Source organism: Solanum verrucosum, unplaced genomic scaffold (genome assembly GCF_900185275.1).
Source record: "Solanum verrucosum unplaced genomic scaffold, falcon-dt-bn FXZP01000238.1, whole genome shotgun sequence".
Lineage (NCBI taxonomy): Eukaryota > Viridiplantae > Streptophyta > Magnoliopsida > Solanales > Solanaceae > Solanum > Solanum verrucosum.
In genome coordinates this window covers 1710865-1733813 of record NW_026020630.1, presented here as the reverse complement: position 1 = coordinate 1733813, position 22949 = coordinate 1710865, and the positions used below count along the sequence as shown (strand labels likewise).

Genomic DNA, 22949 nt, shown 5'->3' with positions numbered 1-22949 from the left:
AAATTCAACTTTTACCATGATAAGGTTGAAAAATATTATTTAAATGGAAGAAGATGGGGCCCACTTTTGGTAGTAAATCCTAGACTCTTCTAATATATAGTAATAGTAATTTTATATGATTTTAAAAATATTTTAAATTCATAACTATATATTTCAATGTACAAGATTTTGATAAAATAAAATGTTTAAAGTTAAATTATAATGTTTTTGAAATTTAAATTATTAAAACATATATAATGATTTTATAGAAAAAATAATATCATATAAAATTAAATGAAAAGGATAATAAATTCAACTTTTACCATGATAAGGTTGAAAAATATTATTTAAGTGGAAGGAGATGGGGCCCACTTTTGGTAGTAAATCCTAGACTCTTCTAATATATAGTAATATAATATAATAAATCATTTTTTCTACTATATAATATATATAATATATATTTATTTTTCTACTATATAATAAAAGGGAGTTTATATAATATATAATATCATAATAAAACCCCTTTTATTATATAGTAGAAATAAATATATAATATATATACATATAATATAATATAATATATAATAATATAATATAATAAATCATTTACAACTGACTTAAAATATTTAATATTTAAAAGATATATAATAAAATAGGTTGACTCTCAAAATTCTATCCGGGTCACATATATTGGGACAGAAAAAATAACATATATCATTTCAAAATTACCAAAAAAGTATTATAAATAATAATAATTAACAACTTAAAATATCTGAAAGACATTTTAAAAGGGTTAATTTTGTAAGTTTATCCATATCACATAAATTAGGACAAAGTGACCAGCAATGTAAGTTATTTGAAAGTTACATAAAAATATTATAAATCACAATAATTAATAACTTTGAACATTTTTTTTAAAAATGCAAATTTGGATGACTCTTCAAATTTCATTTGTGTCACATAAATTGAGACAACAAAAATAACATATATTGCGTCCATTTTAATTTTTTTGTCTTAATTTTTTTTTATATTTAAAAATTGCGTAAAAATACTATAAATCATGATAATTGACAACATAAAATATTTCAAAAATAAATACATATAAAAAAATTCGATTAAATCTTGAAATTAATCTATCGTTAAAAATTATGTATAAAATACAATAAATCGTGATTTTGACCACTTAAAATATTTATTAAAAAAACAGAAAAAATAAATTGACTGATTGTTAAAATTAATCTATCAATGTCACATAAAATGAGACAAAAGTAGTAATATGTATTGTTTAATGTGAAATTATTGAAAACTACGTAAAATGTATTATAAATGTTAACAATTAACAACATTTGATTGAATCTTGAAATTTTATCAATGCTACATATATTCAGACAAGTGGAGTAATATATATTAAGTATTTAAAAATTACGTACAACCATATTGCTTTCTGTAGGCTTCGAATTATCGTGGTCATTTTTTAGGCTGATACAAGTTTTGTACTTTTTTTTTTAATATTATAAATCGCAATAATTAATAATTTAAAATATTTTTAAAAATATATTAAAAATTTAGTTGGTTTCGGGAATTTTATTTATACTATATAAAATGGGACAAAGGAAGCAACATATATCATTTACAAATGACTTAAAAAGCATTAAAAATTACAATAATTACCAATTTAAAATATTTAAAAGCTATATAATATAATAGGTTCACTCTCAGAATTCTTTCAGGCTCACATATATTAGGACAGAAAAAATAACACATATCATTTTAAAATTACCCAAAAAGTATTATAAATAATAATAATTAACAACTTAAAATATCTGAAAGACATTTTAAAAGGGTTAATTTTGTAATTTTATCCATATCACATAAATTAGGACAAAGTGACCAGTAATGTTGGTTATTTGAAAGTTACATCAAAATATTATAAATCACAATAATTAATAACTTAAAACATTTTTTTTAAAAAAATTAAAATTTGGATGACTCTCCAAATTTTATTTGTGTGACATAAATTGAGACAACAAAAATAACATATATTGGGTCCATTTTAATTTATTTGTCTTATTTTTTTTTGGGTTTTTTATATTTAAAAAATGCGTAAAAATATTATAAATCATGATAATTGACAACATAAAATATGTTTTGAAAAAAAATACAAAAATTTCCACTCATTCTTTAAGTAAATCTATCGTAAAAATACTATAAATCATGATAATTGACAACATAAAATATTTCAAAAATGTTTTATGTTCATAAATGCATGTTGCGGAGATGAGGATGTTGAGATGGATGTGTGGGCACACTAGGAGCGACAAGATTAGGAATGAGGTTATCCGGGAGAAGGTGGGAGTGGCCTCTGTGGTGGACAAGTTGAGGGAAGCGAGACTGAGATGGTTTGGACATGTGAAGAGACGGAGCGCAGATGCCCCAGTGAGGAGGTGCGAGGTAATGGTGGTAGAGGATACGCGGAGGGTAGAGGTAGGCCCAAGAAGTATTGGGAGGAGGTGATTAGACAAGACTTGGCTATGCTTCACATTATCGAGGACATGACTCTAGATAGGAAGGAGTTGAGGTCGCGTATTAAGGTTGAAGGTTAGTAGGGTTAGCGTGTTGTCTTCCCTTGCAAGGGTATGGGTTGTTAGCGTTTGGAGTAGACCTAGCCTTATGCTGTTTACTGCGTTTCACGCATCGCGTTACTTTCTTGCTGTTATTGTCTCATTTGTTGATTATACGCTATCTTTTGTATTGGCTGTTATGTTTTATACATATCTCTCCTGTCACTTAGATTTATTGTTCTTGAGCTGAGGGTCTCCCGAAAACAGCCTCTCTACCTCCACGAGGTAGTGGCAAGGTCTGCGTACACTTTACCCTCCCCAGACCCCACCTAGTGGGATTTCACTGGGCATGTTGTTGTTGTTGTTGTTGTTGTTGTTGTTGTTGTATGTGGATAGTCTTATTGTGCCTTGAATAACGTCAAATAAAGTACAAGTTTGTGATAAAAAAACTTATTCCTTTATCCACGCAAACAGTCGCTTCAAAATCTCCGTTATTAGCCCCAAAACATACCATTTATATTATTGGGCCCGTGCCCGTGCATAGCACGGGCAACATTACCTAGTATATATATAATCATGAGTTATATATTTTTTTAATTGTGGGGTTAAAATTTTAATTAAGAAAAAAACTAAAATATAATTAAATAAATAATTACATGTAGAAGTTAAGAGAATTATTTATCTATATAGTATAATTTTTGAATGACCGCTTGAATAAATATGGTATGATGTCTCTCCTTAAACATTTTGTTTTTTAAAAATATACCTATAATAACTTTAATATAAGAGCGTTTTTTTATAAATTACGATTTATTTCTCCTTAAACGTTTTGTTATTTAGTATAAAAAAGGAAATTATGTGCCCAAATTATTTTACGTTCACACATGATTTTGCATCACAATAAAAAAATGATGAAGGCAGCGTACTCTGACATAAGCTACAATGTTTATTTCATGGTTTAATACGTGATTTATAAGTCAACACTTCATAAATTGAAACACTAAAATATAGTGTGCATTTTTTTTAAAAAAAGGTACTAATAAATGGATATTATTTTTCATTTTTCTAAAACGCTATTCATCTAGAATTATTACCATCATATATATATATAAAAGAACCCTAGGTCCGTCTACGTGGCACTACCACAAACAAGAATTTCCTTTTAGTTTATTTATTTCCAAATTCCCCTTTCATGAAAAATTGTGATTTTTATGAAAAATTGTGACTTTTATGAAAATTTGTGATTTTTATGAAAAGTTGTGACTTTTATGAAGAGTTGTGATTTTTACGAAAGGTTGTGACGCTTATGAAAGGTTGTGACCTTTCCGAAGGGTTGTGACTTTTCCAGAGAGTTGTGACCTTTCCGACAAGGCACAATAAACATTTGTTCACACTACTCTTTGTTATCTATAAATATAGGGATTTCCTCTCATTTTAAAACAAATAAAATTTTGAACTTCTTCTTCTTTTGCACAATTAAATATTCGTGTACTTTGCTCATGTTGAATGACTTACTGACACCATTGTTTTTTTATCAATACGTTGGTGAATAAAATTGTTTCGTCCTGAGATGATCTAATTCTTTAAACCTCATGTATTAAAGGGGAATAGTTTTCTTAAGGGAATATTGTGCATTCAGAGGACTCAATTTTTTCCTTTCTATTTCATTCTATTTTTACATATCCTGATATGTTTTTTTTACAGTCATTAATTTATACTTATGATATTAATTGTTATTTTTGAGTACATGTTTTAAACTCTGTTGTTTATGTTTCTGCAAAGTTATTATCTCCGGTTATATTGAACATATACACATATAGTAGGTATATTCATTGTGCAGAAAATAATTATCGTACTCAGTTCCAAGAATGCATATTTTGATATTCTATATAAAACTCTATAACTTAAAAGTACTATATATAAGCTTACATATTATCTATTTTTACATAGATATGAGGTTTCTCACTTATCAATTGAAGAAATTCATTATGCAAGTTCAAAAGTTATAATTGCTTTCATGTTCAAGCGTAATTTCTTTTTAGAATTTGTTAACAAATTTTTGAATTTTTTCCTAAGATCTATATCACAATTGTATAATCTATGCAACTTAAATGTGTTCTTTTTCATACGAAATGCCTTTTTATATATATTGTTATTTTCCTTTTAATGTTGATTAAAGAACCAATGATTTATTATTTCCTGAATAATTCATTCATTAGAGGTTCTTGAGTTATGTGATAACGACAAATAATCAAATTCATGTTGGAATATTGGTAATATTTTTTTAAAAACCTATTATTTCCATTATTTTTAATATATGAATATTAGTAAAGGATTATTTACAAGTTCAATGCAATTATTATTATTTGCGCGGTCAAATTACCTAATTTGATATATTATTTTATACATAAGATAAACTCCACTTCAATGTAATAGCTCATATATTATACGGAGCGATAAATCATAGACAAGTCTCATTCGACAAAGATATATTTTATTATTATGAAGAAATCTTGGATGCAATGATAATATGCATTTATTATTTTATATGTACTAAGTTCAAGCACTGATACTATATGACCCCAACTACTTTTTAATTTTTGTAACTGTTATCCTTTGAGTCAATTTTTTAATGAATATTTTTAACCCATAGTAAATAAATGCTATAAAATTCCAAAAATCATATGATGTTACTACAATTTGGAATTATCCTTTGGCTTTTGTTTACCACATATATATAATCTTGGAAGAATAAATCCATTGATTCATTTTCTTGGAACATCATTTTCTTATCTGTATAGTAACTGACCAAAACTTCTTCTGTCTAGGTACTTTATATATAGCCTGGTAAAAATAGAATACTGTGGTAATTTCAGAACCCTTTTTATCATCTTTCAAAAACATCAAAAATATTTTCTTCAAAAAATAAATGGATTTATCGGAAATAATCTTTCTATTTCTATGAGGTAGGGTTAAGGTTTGCATACTGATAGTGGCGAAGTCACAAATTTCGTTAAGGGTGATCAAATAATTTTTTATCTACATATGCAAGTTATCGACGAAGGGCGTCTGACTGTCCACCCTAAGTTATATGTGGCTACACCACTCTGCGTACACTCTATCATTCGTAAATTCTACTTATGAAATTATATTGTGTATGTTGTTGTTTCTAGCTTCTGGTCAATAAATAAAAAAAATATTATTCCAAAAGTATTTATATGTAATCTAACAAAATACTGTATGAGTGATATGAGGTGCAGATATGAGATTTGAGGGCAGGGGTGGTTAAGGAGTGGGGAATGAAGGCGTTGGTGCAGCTGCCGAGCTTAAGGTTAGAGATTTATTTTATCCCCCTTCGATGGAAAATAATTATACTATTTTTGCATGGCTAAAAATTATTTTTCGTGTATATATAGCAGATGTTGAACCCTATTTGACTTGTTCGTGTGTTAATTAATTTCTTTAGATTTTGAACCTCTTTAGTGAAAATTCTGGCTGCTAAATTGATTGGATGGATAAGGAATGGACAATGAACTTGGAATGTCACTAATGAAACTTATTTTTTCTACCCCTGTTAGAATGTCACGTGATTTTTCTCATTTTTAAGAAACACGATTTTCATAATAAGGAAAAAAATAAAAACATTTTGACCACCAAAAATGAGAAAATTAAAATACCTAACACACCCTAATTTATCTTTTAAAAAAATTCTTTCTGAAATTTACGTACTTTTTTTAATGCACATTCACGGGCCATATTTCTATCTTATAATTGTACTATAATGACCTTTCCACCATTCAAAATAACCCATAGCTTCAAGATCTAACCATTTTATTGGAGACAGATTCTAGATTTAAAATTTATACTATATTATTATAGTCGGTGTCAGAGTCATTTTTGTCTAAGGGTGTATCAATTACCGACTATTCCTCATTGTCTCAAATTAATTGTTATGTTTCTTTTTTCGAACATTAATTTGAATTGTTTTTTAACCTGAACTAAATTGGATCAACTCAATATTTTATAATTTAATCTATAAAAACGAAACATATCTAATATGAGACGGAAGGATTACTTACTAGTTACTACATATTAAATTCAAATGTTGTATAACACACCTACCTCTCTCCTCGCTCCACATTATGTCAAATACTCTCATCGATACTAACTATTCTTAACACGACCTATACTATTAAATCCTATGAACCAATTATTTTCCAAAGAATAAAAGTGTATATAATATAGTTTTTTTTTTAGTAGTCTACTTATAGAAAGCTAAAATTAGCAAATAAATTGTGACAAAACAATGTAATAAAAGCCCAAAAACTTTAATTACAAAATACGTAAAAGGAAATTAAAGGACTACTCATCACGGGCCTATGTTTCCTATTTCTGCATAATGGACCACAAGGAAGGAAATAAAAACTAAGGGTAATATTTCAAAAATAGTCATTTTTCGAACTTGTAATTGTAAAAAAAAAAAAAAAACTCGAATTAGAAAATTCGTTGAAAAATATCTATTTTTATGTGGATATACCATGGTACTATTTTGGATTTTTGAATCTAAAAGAAGTGAAATCCATCATAGTATCCTGGACGAAATCCATAACAATGTCATAAAATCTGAAATCAGGACAATATTAAAAAAAAAATCACTTGTTTAAGTTTGAAATTCGTGGAAAACGAAATAATCAGGATAATATTCTGGATTATTCACTTGTTTAAGTTTGAAATCCATGGAACAATCATGATATTTTCGCATTAAATGTAGTTAATTTTCAACAAATTTTCTAATATTGGTTAATTTTTAAAAGAGATTTAAAAGTGGTTACTTTGTACAATTTTTACAATATAATTGTCATGATATTTTCGCATAAAATGTAGCTACTTTTCAACAAATTTTCAAATAGTAGATATTTTTTCAAAGATATTTAAAAGGTAAGTATTTAGTACAATTTTTACTGTATAATCGTCATGATGTCTTCACATTAAATTTAGTTGCTTTTCAAAAAACATTAAAATCCCTAGCTGTTTTTTCTTAAAATTAATTTTAAAAGTGGTTACTTTGTACAAAAAAATTTCTATAAAAAGGCCTCCAATAGCTCTAAAGCCCATTTATGGAATGGCCTAGCCTGGCTTCACATGGTTTTCTAACGTGCATTATGGGGCCCTTTTACCATTTAAATTGTGTTTTGTTTGTCTCGAGACTTTACTCGTGAAATTATACTGAATATGTTAGTTTCTTTTACGTTCATCTCCAGATTTCACTTGTTAAATTATACTGAATATGTTGTTGTTTCTTTTACGTTCATAACTATAGTTTCCTTTCATTTTTAAGTGAAACGAGAGATTACATGGATAGGATTATTACACTCATTACATTTACTCGTTCATGAGTCATTTCATTTTAACTCGTCCAAATACAGTTCAACTCGCCTCGTTCCTACTTGCTTATGGTTTTGTGGTTTCCCAGCCCATCTGCATGAGCCCACAATACAAATTTTGGGCCTTAAAAGAATATGAAGTACAAGCAAGCCCAATATGTTATAAATGACATATAAAAGGAACAAGGAAATCAATACAACTCCTATAATCTAGTCGCACTTCAAACAAGATATTTTCAGTTCTCATGATTCAAATTCGAGACATCTGATTAGAGATGGAGAAATCTCAATACTTACGGATGAATTTTTTTGTTTTCTTAATTTGTAATTAATATTATATATATATTTTTTAAATAATCATAAAAATAACTGCAATTGCACAAAAAACAATTGGACGTAGCTTTTAATATAGGAATTCAATAAAATTCAATAGCTTTGATCCAAATTATGTATGTAGTAAAGAAATTCCTTATATATATAAAGTTTAAATTCACAATTCAATTACTATATTTGAATGACAATCCTAGTATTGAAAACTAATAAATTTTAAATTATAAATTCGTTAATAACGGCCAATCACATCGAGATAAGGGCCATATGCGCCTAACATTGAGCCAATAAGAATATACGTCACCTCATAGGTGATTGATATTTGTCACTTTATGTGCAAATTGGTCCTATGGTCACCAAAAAAAGTTGTGATTTTTTTTAAAATATAGTATTATCACATGACCTGCTAGATTCCCACCCATTATTATAAAAAAAATATAAATATAATTATTTATAAGTCGCTATAGAATAATTCACTTTTGAAGAACAATGGTTGACATTGTTTGATTCATGTGCCAAGAAGAGATATCATTAGTTGCATAAAGTATTTTGTGTTCACCTATAGTTTTAAAAATATTTTGATCGTATTTACATATTTTAAAGTTATTATATTTAATAATTTAATTTTTTGAATAAGATGATTATATAATTTTGATACTAAAAAAAGAATTATTTGGGAAAAAGGATAAATTTTTTTTTATCATATTTACGTATTTTAAAGTTACTATTTATAATAATTTAATTTTTTGAATAAGATGATTATATAATTTTGATACTAAAAAAAAGAATTATTTGGAAAAAAAGAGAAATGTGTGTATGCAAATATTATCATTATTTCGTAGAAGCCTCAAAAGATTGAAATTTCTTCTTCTTTAATTAAAAAATTAAGATTTAAGTTTTAAAACAAAATTGTTAAACATGTCACTCATAAAAGTAATCCATATAGTACATTATTTAAAATTAATCACACATAGGGAAAACCAAAAAGGAAAGAAAATAAATTATCCAAACTCCTTAAAAATTGGTACACATCCCAAAAGAACTATATATAGAAACAGACATAAAAAGATTCTTTTAACAGACTTTGATAAGCACCAAAACAATTGTTTAAAAAATTGTATTTTGTCCATTTTATTTTATGTGATATTATTTTATTTAATATGATATTTTTAAAAAAAAATATTTATATGGCTATAAATCATTTTATTAAAGATATAGAAGAACTTTTAAAGTTAAATTATATCTAACTATAGTAAAATGATTATTTTTTTTTGTGAATGGAGGGGTGTATGGATTGTTTTTTATAAGTGACTTATAAATTAAAAGTTAAAAATAAAAAATTAGGCAATTTTAAGTTTTTTTTTCTTACTTTTTCAGATTAAAACACTTTTTCTGTTATCTAAACACTTACAAAACAAAAAAAGAAAAAAAAAAAATCACTTAAAATTAAAAAGTTAATTCAAACAATGTCATCTAAAATGAGGCGGAGGGAGTAAGACAAATTGAAATGGAGAGATTTTTAATTTACTGTTAAGATAATACGTACTCATTTATCCTTAACTTTGAATCTTTTCATTTATAGAATCGTTTTTATTAGGAATCGTTTTACTGTATCAATTTTATATATACAAAAAAGTAAATAAAGAATCTATATGGTTGGAACCTATTTCTTTGTCTTCATCCTTCCATGTCACCTTAATAAAATATCCTCTGCAACTCCCATTTTTCTTCTTTCTCTGTCACTCCCACACATCAAATTCTGAATCTTTAACAAATCCCATTTAAAATCAACCAAAAAAGTTTCAATCTTTACAGTATATTCACTCAAATATACACAAAAAGATTGATTTTTTTTCAAGAAAATATGGGAAAATTGGTTGTAGGTGTATCAGTTGTGTGTACTGCTGCTGTAGTATGTGGGGTGGCAGTTTTGTTAATGAAGCGCAGGATGAAAAATTCTGGCGAGTGGGGAAAAGTTGAAGCTTTATTGAAGGATTTTGAGGAGAAGTGTGCAACTCCAGTGGGGAAACTTAAGCAGGTAGCTGATGCTATGACTGTAGAGATGCATGCTGGACTTGCTTCTGAGGGTGGGAGTAAGCTCAAGATGCTTATTAGCTATGTTGATAACCTTCCTACTGGGTGAGTATTTGTGTTTTGTGTGTGTGTGTGAAGAAACTGACTTTTGCTTATTTGGGTGTTCAAGAATGTGTGTAGACTGTTTTTTTTTTTTTGCTTATTTGGGTGTTCTTTGATTTGATATCCGGAATAACTTGCGTGCACCTCGACTAAATCCTGGCACCTCACACCAACAACAAGTATCAGTATTCAGTCCACCAAGGCTAGAATAGATAGGAGCTGGGAATTGAACCTGAGACATCATGCTGCTCAATCCACGTCGTTGACCACTAGGCCGCACCCTTGGGTGCCTTATTTGGGTGTTTAAGAATGTGCATAAACTGGTTTTTGCTTGCTTGGGTGTTCAAGAATGTGCAAAAACTGTTTTGCTTATTTGGGTGTTCAAGAGTGTGCATAAACTGTTTTTTTTTTTTTTTTGGCTTATTTGGGTGTTTAAGAATGTGGATAAACTGTTTTTTTGCTTATTTGGGTGTTTAAGAGTGTGGATAAACTTTTTTTTGCTTATTTGGGTGTTCAAGAATGTGCATAAACTGTTTTTTTTTGGGGTTATTTGGGTGTTTGAGAATGTGGATAATCTGTTTTTATGCTTATTTGGGTGTTTAAGAATGTGGATAAACTGTTTTTTGCTAATTTGGGTGTTTAAGAATGTGCATAAACTGTCTTTTGCTTATTTTGGGTGTTCAAGAATTTGTCTCTTTTTAGTAAAGTTGTGATCTTGGAGGCAGGGGTGGAGCTACATATTAGATACGGGTTCGGATGAACCTAATAGCTTTTTCTCGACAAGTTCAGAACCTATAAACATCAAATTTTAGCTTCACCTCGGTTGGAGGTGTTGTCTCTTTAATTTAGCTTCTGGGTTGGAGTTATGTCAGTTCTTTTTTTGTGTTTTTACAATTGATTCATCAACATACTCAAGATGGTTATTACCTAAGTTGATAACCATCTGACTGGGCGAGTATTTTTGTGTGTATAAACTGATTTTTGCTCATTTGGGTGTCAAGAATTTGTCTCTTTTTTCAATAAAGCTGTGATCTTGGTAGTGTTGTCTCTTGATTTTAGCTTCTGTGGTGGAGAGTTATATCAGATTGTGTTTTTTACTAATGATTCATTGGAAAACTTAAGATGCTTATTAGCTAAGTTGATAGCCTCCGCATTGGATGAGTATTTGTGTGTATATGTGCACAAACTGATTTTTGCTAATTTGGGTATCAAGAATTTCTCTTTTTTGATGTCCTTAAGGTGATTATCTTGAGCATCGTTATAAATCACAAAGAGCAAAAATGAAACTCTATTATTTGAAGTATTTGTTGAACTTAGAGTCCACTAAGAAGTTTCTAACTGACAAGTGATCAAGTCACTCGTTATCTAAGGATCCTAAGTTTGATGTTTATTCTCTATTCTCTTCTACTGTTTTGTATCTTGACCACCTTTTTTGAATTTTACATTGCCAGTTCCATTCTTTAACACTTATCATGCGTGTAAATTTTTCAGTTCTATCTTCTTCTGTCTGCTCATTATTTGTTAGTGTGCATACTTTTATGTGTCTACACAGACATTTCTAGACAAGTATTTTCTGTCTCTGTCTTGATACTCTCATCTCTGTGTTCAACATCATGAAGTTAGATCCATAAGAAAAGAATATATGACATATGAATCAGTTTGACATTGTCTAAGTTTAAAAATGGCATACCTATACCCACTACTCAGGCGGAGGCAGGGACTTGGTAACATTTCCAAGTTCTTGTGATAAACTTACTAAAATTGGGTATAAATATTACGTGTATCGACAAATTTTCAAAAGCTGCTGCCAATAGACCTCTGTAGTGCATTAGGGGTGGGGTATGTTTTCCATGTATGTCTTGTATATTTACTTCAGTTTAACGACTGGTATTACTTTTATTCCATCTTAGGGATGAAGAAGGTCTGTTTTATGCATTGGATCTAGGCGGCACAAACTTTCGTGTGATGCGTGTGCAGTTGGGTGGGAAAGAAAAGCGTATAGTTAAACATGAAGTTAAAGAAGTTTCAATTCCACAGAATGTGATGGCTGGATCGTCATCTGAAGTAAGTCTTAAGCTGTATCAGCCATGCAATGCAACTTTTTTAATTCATTCAAGGTTGTACTCACATTATTAAACTGTTAATTGCAGGTGTTATTTGATTTTATTGCCACGGCACTTGCAGAATTTGTAGCTACAGAAGGTGATGATTTTCATCTTCCACCTGGTAGACAAAGGGAGTTAGGCTTTACCTTCTCTTTCCCTGTGAAACAATTGTCAATTGCATCAGGAACTCTTATTAAATGGACAAAGGGCTTCTCCATAGAAGACGTGGTTAGTCATACATAGTTTCTCATTTTCACTTCCGATTGATCATGTCATGCCTACAATCAACCTTAGATTTAGTCCATCCATTTCAATGTACGGTTTTGCATTGATTATGATTTAATACATACAACTTTATGCATGCAAAGTTGATGATTATTTCATCTATGTTGCTTGGACTCTTCAAAGATGTCGCCAGGTGCATGTAGGATCCTTCAAAAGCAGTACATTTTGAAGGATCTGACACAGGTGCGGTAATATTATTGGAGAGTCCGACAACGTATATTTCATTGCTTTTTCACTGAGTTGATTTAAAATACGTTATAGAATTTCCTTTTCCAACGTTATGTTGTATTTCAATGATGAACTACTCTTCATGGCCTAACATAGGTTGGCATTGATAAGGATTTAATGCATACAACTTTATACATGCAAAGTTGATCATTGTTTCATTGCATTTGCACCGATTTGATTTAAAGTACGTTATTAAGAGTTCCTTTTCCAACGTTTTATTGTATTTCAATTCTGAACTACTCTTCATGGAATCTAACATAGGTTGGCCAAGATGTGGTTGGAGAATTAGCAAAAGCAATGGAAAGGGCCGGCCTTGATGTGCGTGTGGCTGCTTTAGTAAGCTTTTCTCCCAATCAAATTCAATAAAATATAAGTAAGCTGATGATGTTCATGTATTAGGTTTTTGCATGTGTGATATTTCTGATTTTTAATCTTAAGCAATTCCTGAGCCTGAATTTCTTAGTTGACTTGGCTGTATAGGTCAATGATACTGTTGGAACGTTAGCAGGAGGTCGGTACAATAATCCCGATGTCATTGCTGCATTAATACTGGGTACTGGAACCAATGCAGCATATGTTGAGCGGGCACATGCGATTCCCAAATGGCATGGCCTGTTGCCGAAATCCGGAGAGATGGTAGATGCTTATGACATTTCATAACACCTTCATGACTTGATATGTGCCTAATTCATTTCCTAAAAATATTTTCCTTGGTAGATTCATAAACGTTTGTTTACTTAAACGTAATTTTGACTGGTCTTTAAAGGTTATCAACTTGGAATGGGGTAATTTCCGCTCATCACATCTTCCAGTAACAGAATATGACCAAAATCTTGATGTTGAGAGTTTAAACCCCGGGGAGCAGGTAACTAAGACAATCCCCTTCCTTTCTACATTTTCTATCTTACATCTGTTGTTGAACTTTCGGAAACTGCACAGATTTATGAAAAGATGATCTCCGGGATGTATCTTGGAGAAATTTTGCGTAGAGTATTGTGTAGAATGGCTGAAGAAGCTTCATTATTCGGTGATTATGTCCCATCCAAACTGAAAATTCCTTTCATATTGAGGTAGAGTATTGCTTTGACCAACACATTTATTACGGCAGTAATTTATTTTTTGGCAGGCCCTATCTGCATTCATCAATTTTAACCTTATTCTTCTCCATGCAATTAGTGCAACTTAAGGTTTATGTAATTGCACTAATCTCTTACACTGTAAGTTATGCTTCTCGTTGGACTAGATTCGTGTACGTTTATTAAGCATATGTAAGCTTTGAATTGTCAAATATTGTGAAAAAGGTTATTTACTGCCACACATGCAGGACTCCGGATATGGCTGCTATGCATCACGACGAGTCGGCTGATCTCAAGGTGGTTGGCAATAAACTGAAGGATATCTTAGAGGTATTAAGATCAAACATTTGACTTAAAGTGAAACATTACTAGTCTTTGAAGTTCTCATCTTTTTTGTCCTATATATGATAGGACAAAAAACCAGTAGCTTTGTATTTGTACTAAAAACCCCACTTAATATGTGTAAATAATTTATCCGGAACCCATAAACTCAAATTCCTAGCTCCTGTCTGAACATCACTAAGTTGGCTAGGCTTAATTAAGTGGAGAACGTCTTTCTCATCCTATTTGCTATATATACATTTTTTTCACAGGTACCTAATTCTACCTTGAAAATGAGGAAAATAGTTGTGGAGCTATGCGACATTATCACCTCTCGTGGAGCTCGTCTTTCTGCAGCAGGAATCGTGGGCATCCTCAAGAAATTGGGAAAAGACACTTTGAAGGACGGAGAGAACCAGAGGTCTGTCATAGCTGTGGACGGTGCATTGTTTGAGCGTTACACCAAGTTCAGAAATTGCTTGGAGGAAACTATGAAAGAGTTACTGGGAGACGCTGCGGACAGCATAGTCATTGAGCTTTCTAATGATGGTTCAGGCGTTGGAGCTGCACTTTTGGCTGCCTCGCATTCCCAATACACAGATCTCGAGGAATCATGATCATGGTCAGAGTGACACAAACAAAAGTGCCTAGCTAGTCAAAGTTTGTACGTTTACAATCACCCCTCTTCTTGCTAAAGAGAACCCTCTTCTTACTTTCTTCTCCAAGATGATTGAAATATTTCTTGCTTCCTTGTGCACCGCGTCATGCAAGAGTGAGCTTTGAAGTGAGCCATAGTTCAATGTACCAAATGAGCACATCTCTCTTCAGCTAAACATCAATATGCTGACCTTTTCACTCCTGGTGCCTCTAGGGATCATCTTTATCCCCAGTGTAAACTTAAATTTTTTCCTCACTAGCCAGAAATAAAGCTAGGATACAAATAAAGTTCTTCTAGTAGGTGACCTTTACAAGATTTATTGTTGCCAAAAAGTTACTATCGGAAACAACCTCTCTATCTCTACGAGATAGGGTAGGATTTGCATACACTCTACCCTCCCCAGAGCCACTTGTGGGATTAAATCAGATATGTTGTTGTATTGTTGCCAAAAGTTTGGGACTCGTGGGATTACATCGGATGTGTTGTTTATGGTTGCCAAAAGTTAAAGTACTGAGGTAGTTCAAGCTTGTTTCTATTTTTCGGGATTTTTAGGAAATCTATCCTCCATTCAATAGTTTATGGTTTTAATGTACCTTTTTGACAGTTATTTTATGAGTAAAGAAAACATTGGAAAAGCAAAATTTATGTAGCAAAACAATGCAAAGCAACACTATGGATCCAATACAGTGTATGTACAATGCTAGTTTTCACTACCTGATACATTATCTATTGGTCTTATTCTTTGCTATTTCTTACTCTTATCATATTGTTAAAAAAAGGCTGCCCGGTGCACAAACTTTCACTATGCGCAAGGTCCTGGGAAGGACCGGACCACAAGAATCTATTGTACATAACCTTACCCTGCATTTTTGCGAGAGACTATTTCCACAACAACTTTACTAGTTACGTCAAGGCTCTCCTTCACTCTAATCATATTGTAATGCCATCAAATAATTGATGTTAAACCAACATCATCATTTTCTTCAATCCTCTCACTCCTTGAGTTCTTGAGGAGTGGCAAAACATCCTGTTCTGTTTCATTTTTCTTTTCTCCAGATGTAGGTGAACCGTTGCTACATTGGATCAAGATTTGCAGAACTTCCTTCATTGTTGGCCTTGATGAAGGAAATGTGCTGGTGCAAAAGATTCCAAGCTTAAACACAACGAAGATTTCTTCCAAGTATCGCGTTTCTTTGATGTCCTCATCTAATGCATCAGCCATCGGTTTCCCTTTTTGAAGGTGGCGCCATGCCCAGTCTGCAAGACATGAATCTTCATCTCCAAGATTGGCTTCTTTTCCAGTCACCAGTTCCAAAAGTATGACTCCAAAGCTATACACATCAATTTTCTCGGTCACTCTAGTTTTTCGTGCATACTCTGAAATATCATCATGAATATATTAGCATATATAGAAGTTACGCGAGAATTAGTGTACTAAGAATAACTACTCGCGTACTAATATCTACATTACTATTTACTACATAAACAACCCGTGTTACAACTCATGCATAACTAGTACGTGAACCAAACGACCCCTTGATATGTTATTGAATTGTGTAGCATAGGAAACTTTTTTCCATGTAAGAGATTAAACCAACTTCTAAACTTTATAATGATGTTATAGATAAGTTGATGGTCTTATACCTGGTGCAATGTATCCGAAAGAGCCAGCTACTGCTGTCACTGTGTTATCTCCAGGCTTGAGTAACATCCTGGCAAGGCCAAAATCTGCAATTTTTGCATTGAATTGAGAATCCAATAGGATGTTGCTTGACTTCACATCGCGATGAATAATAGGTGGTGAGCAGTCGTGGTGCATGTAGCAAAGACCACGGGCAGCTCCTATCGCGATTTGCAGCCTCCTAGGCCATTCCAAGACCAGATGTGGTGTTGATCTTGAGGCATTGTTCAACCTATTCTTTGAGTGAAGCCATATATCCAAGCTCCTATTCTCCATATATTCGTAGACAAGAAGTTTCGACTCTTCACTGAAGATGCAGCAGAGGAGTTTCACTATATTGGTGTGTCGAATCGTGCCTAATATCTGAACTTCAGCAAGAAACTGTTTCTCATGCTTGTGATCCAACCTTTGGTTTCTCCAAATCCTCTTGACAGCAACATAGTCACCTGATTGGCTTAAAGGCACGAGGTAGACCTGTCCCGATCCTCCACTTCCAATTATGTTGTTTTCGGTCAGATTGGATACAATGTCTGATTCTGTGAAGTCTAATTTGTGAAATGATGTTTGTTTCCATGTCGAAACTGATTCTTGTTTTCTTTTTCTATGACTTCTCAACACAAACAGACCATACAGAACTGCCACAAGGAAAGTAACTGCTGCTACACTAGCAAGAGCAGCAACAAGTCCAACAGGAAACTTATCTGAATTAGTTTCCCTCTTGCAAGACGCGACTTCTACTGATGGATTACTTGCACAAAGACCAGGATTATCCGAGAAGCTCTTACCAAAAGCTGCATTTTCCAACTGAGATGGGATTTCACCCGACAGGCGATTGGATGACAGGTTAAGTGAAGTTAACCTCAAGTTACCTAATTCAGTTGGAATAACACCTGAAAATTGGTTACTTGACAAGTCCAAATCAATGAGATTTGGTAAAAGGCCAAGTGCAGAAGGTATAGGACCTGAAAGCTGATTTTTTCTGCTATTTAATGTGACAAGAGTCTTCCACGACGATATATTCGATGGAAAATTTCCAGATAGTAGATTACCATCAAGAAAAAGTTTAGTTATCCCTGGAAGAAGAGTCAATTCTTGAGGGATTTGACCACTTAAGAGATTATTACTTGCCTTGAACTCACTTAGATTGTGCCAAGTACCCATACCAGCTGGTAATTCGCCCGAAAACTTGTTATTGCTGATATCAACTTTTGACAAATTTGATGCCACTCTATGTGGAAGCTGACCAGTTAACAAGTTATCATTCATCAAAAGCATTGACAAACTCTTACCTGTCCATAATCCATCAGGAACCTCACCAGAAAGTCGGTTATTTTCGACTCGAAGAGACCTCAGACTGTCACAACTTCCAAGTGAACCTGGCAGTGCACCTGTTAGATTGTTGCCAAAAGCAACCATCGTAGCTAAAGCCTTGTTATTGCAAATACCCTCAGGTAACTTTCCAACAAGTTGATTTTCTGAAACTTGGAAGTCAAAAAGTTTCGAAAATCGACCAAAATCAGGTGGAATTTCACCTGATAACTTGTTCCCAAACAACTTAACAGATACCAATGATGATAACTTGCCTATACTCAATGGTATTTCACCTGATAATTGATTGAAAAACAAAGACAATCCAGTCATTTTCGTCAATTTTCCAAAATCTTCTGGTATTTTTCCTGTCAAACTGTTGTTACACAAATCAACAACATACAAATTCATTGCAGAAACTGACTGTGGTATTTCCCCTGACAATTTGTTAGTATATAAAAACACAGTACTCAAATTCTTGAGATGAAACAAACCATCAGGGATACTACCACTCAATCCATTGTTCGACAAATCCAAAAATTCAAGACTTGTCATGTTACCAATATATTCCGGGATATTTCCAATCAAATGTGCTTCTGTCATCCAAAAATTTTTCAAATTTTTCAACTTTGTGAATCGTGATGGTATAGCCTGTGGAGTAAAACCATTCGAGCTCAACATAAGTGCTTCAAGATTCAACAATTCACCAATCTCTTCAGGAAAAGATCCATCAAACATATTCCCCCTCAGGTCAAGTACTTTGAGCTGACTCAATCCACCAATTCCTTTAGGGATATCACCATTGAAGTTGTTGGAAGTTAAGTTTAGGTATTTTAGATTACTCGAAAGACGGTTAATCTCATCAGGGAGATTACCAGCCATGTAGTTATAAGAAAGGTCTAAGAATTCAAGATTTGAACAACTGTAGATATCAGGGAAGTTTCCAGGGATGAAATTATAGCTAAAATCAAGAAAGGTGAGATTTTTAAGATCACAAATGAAATTTGGGATTGGTTTTGAGATATTTCCATAAGGGATTTGAATACCAGAAACTAAATTTTGGGTACAAATTATTCCATCCCAAGAACAATGATTTGATGATGAAATCCATTTTGTGACATTTGGTGAAGTAAACCAGTGTTGTTTTAGTTGGAGTAAAATGGCCTTTTCTTGATTTGGAGATTCTTGGGATTTTCCATGAGAAATGATGAAAAACAGAAAAATGAAAAGTGAAAAAATAATTTTGGACATTTTTTTTGGTGATTTTTTCTAAGTTTGTATGAACATTTGGTAAAAAAAAAACTGAGAAGATGAAGGTATAATTGTGGTATGGTGAGATTAAACGTGAAAACTCATACTGGTCAACTTTGGTTTTTATAGACTTTTTCTTCTTCTTTTTTTCTTCTAGTTCTTTATTAGTTAGTTGACTCAACTTTTTCCTTCTTTCTTAAAAACTCCACTAGTATTCGGTGTTCGGAACTTACTGATCTGATTAATTTAGATTTGTGTTACAGAAAAGTATAATATGAGAAGTTGTTTGGTGTGAGTCTGTAAGGTATAAGTAATAATAATCGTGTTTTTAGTTGGAGATATTAGGCAGTTTTGAGATTATTTATTCCACCATTTATGTCGTAATGATGAAATACGTTATTTTATATACAAGGTGGAATGAATAACTTATTCGGAAATAATCAATTCCAGAATAATTTATTTCCAACCAAACGATTCCTAAAAGTTTTACGTTATCTGATTAATTTGGGTTTGGTGTTGTAGAAAGGTATACTATGAAGGTTTTACATGAGACTTTTAGTTAAGATGAAGTATTTTTTATCATTTTACCGTGCCTTTTAGTAATATTGATTGATTGTGTTGACTGATAGATTGGATTGAAATTGGATGGATAAAATAAGTTAAAGGGAAAGGTGTAAGGTTGGGCCTCATCCCCCCATTGAAATTAAGTTTGTGGAACATGATGATTGATTAAATTTCAATTATTCGGTGTCTAAAATTCACTTGATCTAATTGATTTGGATTTGTGTAGTAGGAAAGTATACTATGAAGGTTCTACGCGAGACTTTTAGTTAAGGTGAAGAAATTTTTACCGTTTCATCATGTCCTTATGTAATAGGGAATTAACTAATGGATTAGATTAAAATTGAACGGATAGAATAAGTTGAAAGTAAAAAAATGCAAAGTTAGGGTCCCACCACCATTGAAATGACAGTTGTGGCAAACTATGGTTAGTTATGTAATCATGATTTAACTAATGCAACTTGAAATGACTTGTCAAATGATTTCTTTCTTAAAATTGGATTAGGCAAATATCTCTATTTAATTGCACAATTTATTCTTTGAATGGACTGATTTTTTTAAAAAATGTCTTTAGTATTTTTAAACTTATGTTTAATAGGATTTGAACTACAGTCTACCTTGTGGAGCACTTGAGGTATTTGTTCACGCTTTAAGAGGTATTTATCGAATTAAATTCAATAAATTTATGTTCTAGCGGGATTGTAAATATTCTAACATAACGTATGTGTTATCTATTATTCAAGTAAACAGTATATGATTCTCGTATACTTTCACTATAGTTATAGTTTTCCAATCATGAGTTCTTTGAAGTCCGACAAAATTTGAAATATATAACTTAATTAAAGCCTTTATTTATTCATTTTTGTTTTCCTTCGAGAAGAAAAGCCAGACAATTGCGTCTTAAACTGGCAAAGTTTTTAAATTCAAAGGTTAAATACTTTTCTCAATTTAGTTGTGTTAATAAATCAAAGATGGGATAGTTAGGACCATTTCTTTCCTTCGTTAAAATCGAGGGCGAAGGTATAGTATTAAGTACGAGTTCAGATAAATTTAATAATTTTTTTCTTAATTTTTATATTTGAATAAGAAGTTCACAAAAATATATAAATATTTATTCCAATAAATAAAACTAGCTAAAAATTCAATAAATTTCAAAATCTAATTCTATCACTAGTGAAAGTCTTCCATTTTCTTCCCATGTAATTTAGCAAAATGATTATTAACAACCATGGTAGATGATGATATTTTTCTTTCTTAATTAGTGCTAATTTTATCTTCCACCAAGTAAAACCACTAAAGAAACATTTGATTTTGCTATAATTTGTGGCAAATGAATTTTAAGGATCTCTTAAATTTGTTGGAACTTTTAGTGGATGACTTATTATTGTTGGAATTTATTAGATGAGTTGTTTGTCTCCAAGTCATTTTATTAGTCTTTTATGATTTTTATACACTCTTTAATATCTTTTTTATTTATTTTGGAACTTTCATCGAAATCCTCAACCATTACCTTTCAGATGTTGGGTAAATTCGTTCATGTGCAATGACTCGTAAATCACATAAAAGACATAAATCACACTTGATAAGTAGAAAAAATCAATCACTAGCCTCCATAATGAGATATTACCTGTTGCACCAATTCAATCACTCTTACGAATTTTAATAAAAATATTTAATAACATTAATCACAAGTGCATAAAAAATTTTAACCACAGATTGAGTGTCATTAATCATGGAATATGGTGATATTTTCCTCCTTGGTGCTGCTTTTATCTTATCATTCACAGTAAAAAATACTAGAGAAAAGTTTGTTGGAACTTAGTGGCAAATGAATTTTCAATACCAATATCGATTGTGGTGTATGGTTTAAATTTCTTTCATTTTTAATCAGAGATTTTAATATAAGTCTCTAAAATAAAAAATATCCAGGCTGCCATCAAAATAAGTTTTACATGTAATACATGAATCTTAATTGAATTAAATTTTAATACAAATATTGAATATCAAGTACCCGATAACATGCAAATCATAATTTAATCGAATTTCAATATAGATATTATCATCCATGTAGTTATAAGAAAGGTCTAAGAATTCAAGATTTGAACAATTGTAAATATCAGGGAAGTTTCCAGGGATGAGATTATGGTTAAAATCAAGAAAGGTGAGATTTTTAAGATCACAAATGAATTTTGGAATTGTTTCCTTGGTTAAAATCGAGGGCGAAGCTATAATATTAAGTATGAGTTTAGATAAATTTAATTTTTTTTTCTTAATTTTTATAATCGAATAAGAAGTTCACTAGAAATATATAAATATTTATTCCAATTAATAAAACGATGAAATTTTAAATTCTGATTTTGCCCATGATTAAAGTCTTCCATTTTCTTCCCATGTAATAGCAAGAAGATTATCAACAACCATTGTAGATAGTGATATTTTCTTACTTAATTAGTGCTAATTTTATCTTCCACCAAGTAAAACCGCTAAAGAAACATTTGATTTTGCTATAATTAGTGGCAAATGAATTTTCAATAAAAGGATCTCTTAAATTTATTGGAACTTTTAGCGGATGACTTATTATTGTTGGAATTTACTAGATGAGTTCTTTGTCTCCAAGTCAATTTATTAGTCTTTTAAGAATGTTGGATAAATCTAATAACTTGTAAATTACGTAAAAGTTGTAAATCGCAATTGGCAAGTTCAGTGCAACAGGCTAGATTGAGAAGACGTTGGTAGGAAAAAATAATCTCTGACCTTCCTAATGAGATATCACTTGTTGTACCAGCTCAGTCACCCTTCTAAATTTTAATAAAAATATGTAATAACTTTAATCACATGAGTAATTTTCTAAATTCTATAGCCTGGAATATTTATTTAATACATTTACAATTTCTATTTTCTTTATTCTTCTAATATTCTTATTGAACATAGTACCCATTAAATAATATTGAGTGCATAAAATTTTTTAACCACATATTGAGTGCCATTAACCATGGAATATGATGATATTTTCCTCCTTGGTGCTGTTTTTGTCTTCCACAATAAAAACCATTAGATATTTGTTGGATCTGAGTGGCAAATCAAT

The 22949-nt window shown here is 31.2% G+C and overlaps 2 protein-coding genes across 2 annotated transcripts; one reads left to right on the top strand and one right to left on the bottom strand.

Moving 5' to 3' along the window:
- Positions 1–9998: 9998 nt before the first annotated feature.
- LOC125811698 (hexokinase-1-like) lies at positions 9999–15704 on the top strand. The gene is made up of 9 exons (XM_049491229.1): positions 9999–10393; positions 12301–12454; positions 12541–12723; positions 13270–13344; positions 13489–13644; positions 13775–13873; positions 13948–14078; positions 14333–14414; positions 14678–15704. Exons 1-9 carry the CDS (start codon positions 10119–10121, stop codon positions 15020–15022), a joined length of 1500 nt encoding a protein of 499 aa, XP_049347186.1. The 5' UTR covers positions 9999–10118; the 3' UTR covers positions 15023–15704.
- Positions 15705–19298, bottom strand: LOC125811691 (receptor-like protein kinase 5). The gene is made up of 2 exons (XM_049491220.1): positions 16708–19298; positions 15705–16440 (listed from the first exon to the last, which is right to left on the bottom strand). The coding sequence occupies exons 1-2, from the start codon at positions 18932–18934 to the stop codon at positions 16010–16012; spliced, it is 2658 nt and encodes an 885-aa protein (XP_049347177.1). The 5' UTR covers positions 18935–19298; the 3' UTR covers positions 15705–16009.
- Between the last annotated feature and the right edge of the window lie 3651 nt (positions 19299–22949).

What these genes read in the sequence shown, in the direction of transcription:
- LOC125811698 (XM_049491229.1), top strand. Translation starts at nt 10,119, where the DNA reads ATGGGAAAATTGGTTGTAGGTGTATCAGTTGTGTGTACTGCTGCTGTA. An exon ending in TGCCGAAATCCGGAGAGATG is followed by an intron (nt 13,645 to 13,774) that starts GTAGATGCTTAT and finishes TGGTCTTTAAAG; the next exon opens with GTTATCAACTTGGAATGGGG. An exon ending in AAAATTCCTTTCATATTGAG is followed by an intron (nt 14,079 to 14,332) that starts GTAGAGTATTGC and finishes CCACACATGCAG; the next exon opens with GACTCCGGATATGGCTGCTA.
- LOC125811691 (XM_049491220.1), bottom strand. Translation starts at nt 18,934, where the DNA reads ATGGCTGGTAATCTCCCTGATGAGATTAACCGTCTTTCGAGTAATCTA. An exon ending in TTTCGGATACATTGCACCAG is followed by an intron (nt 16,441 to 16,707) that starts GTATAAGACCAT and finishes ATGATATTTCAG; the next exon opens with AGTATGCACGAAAAACTAGA.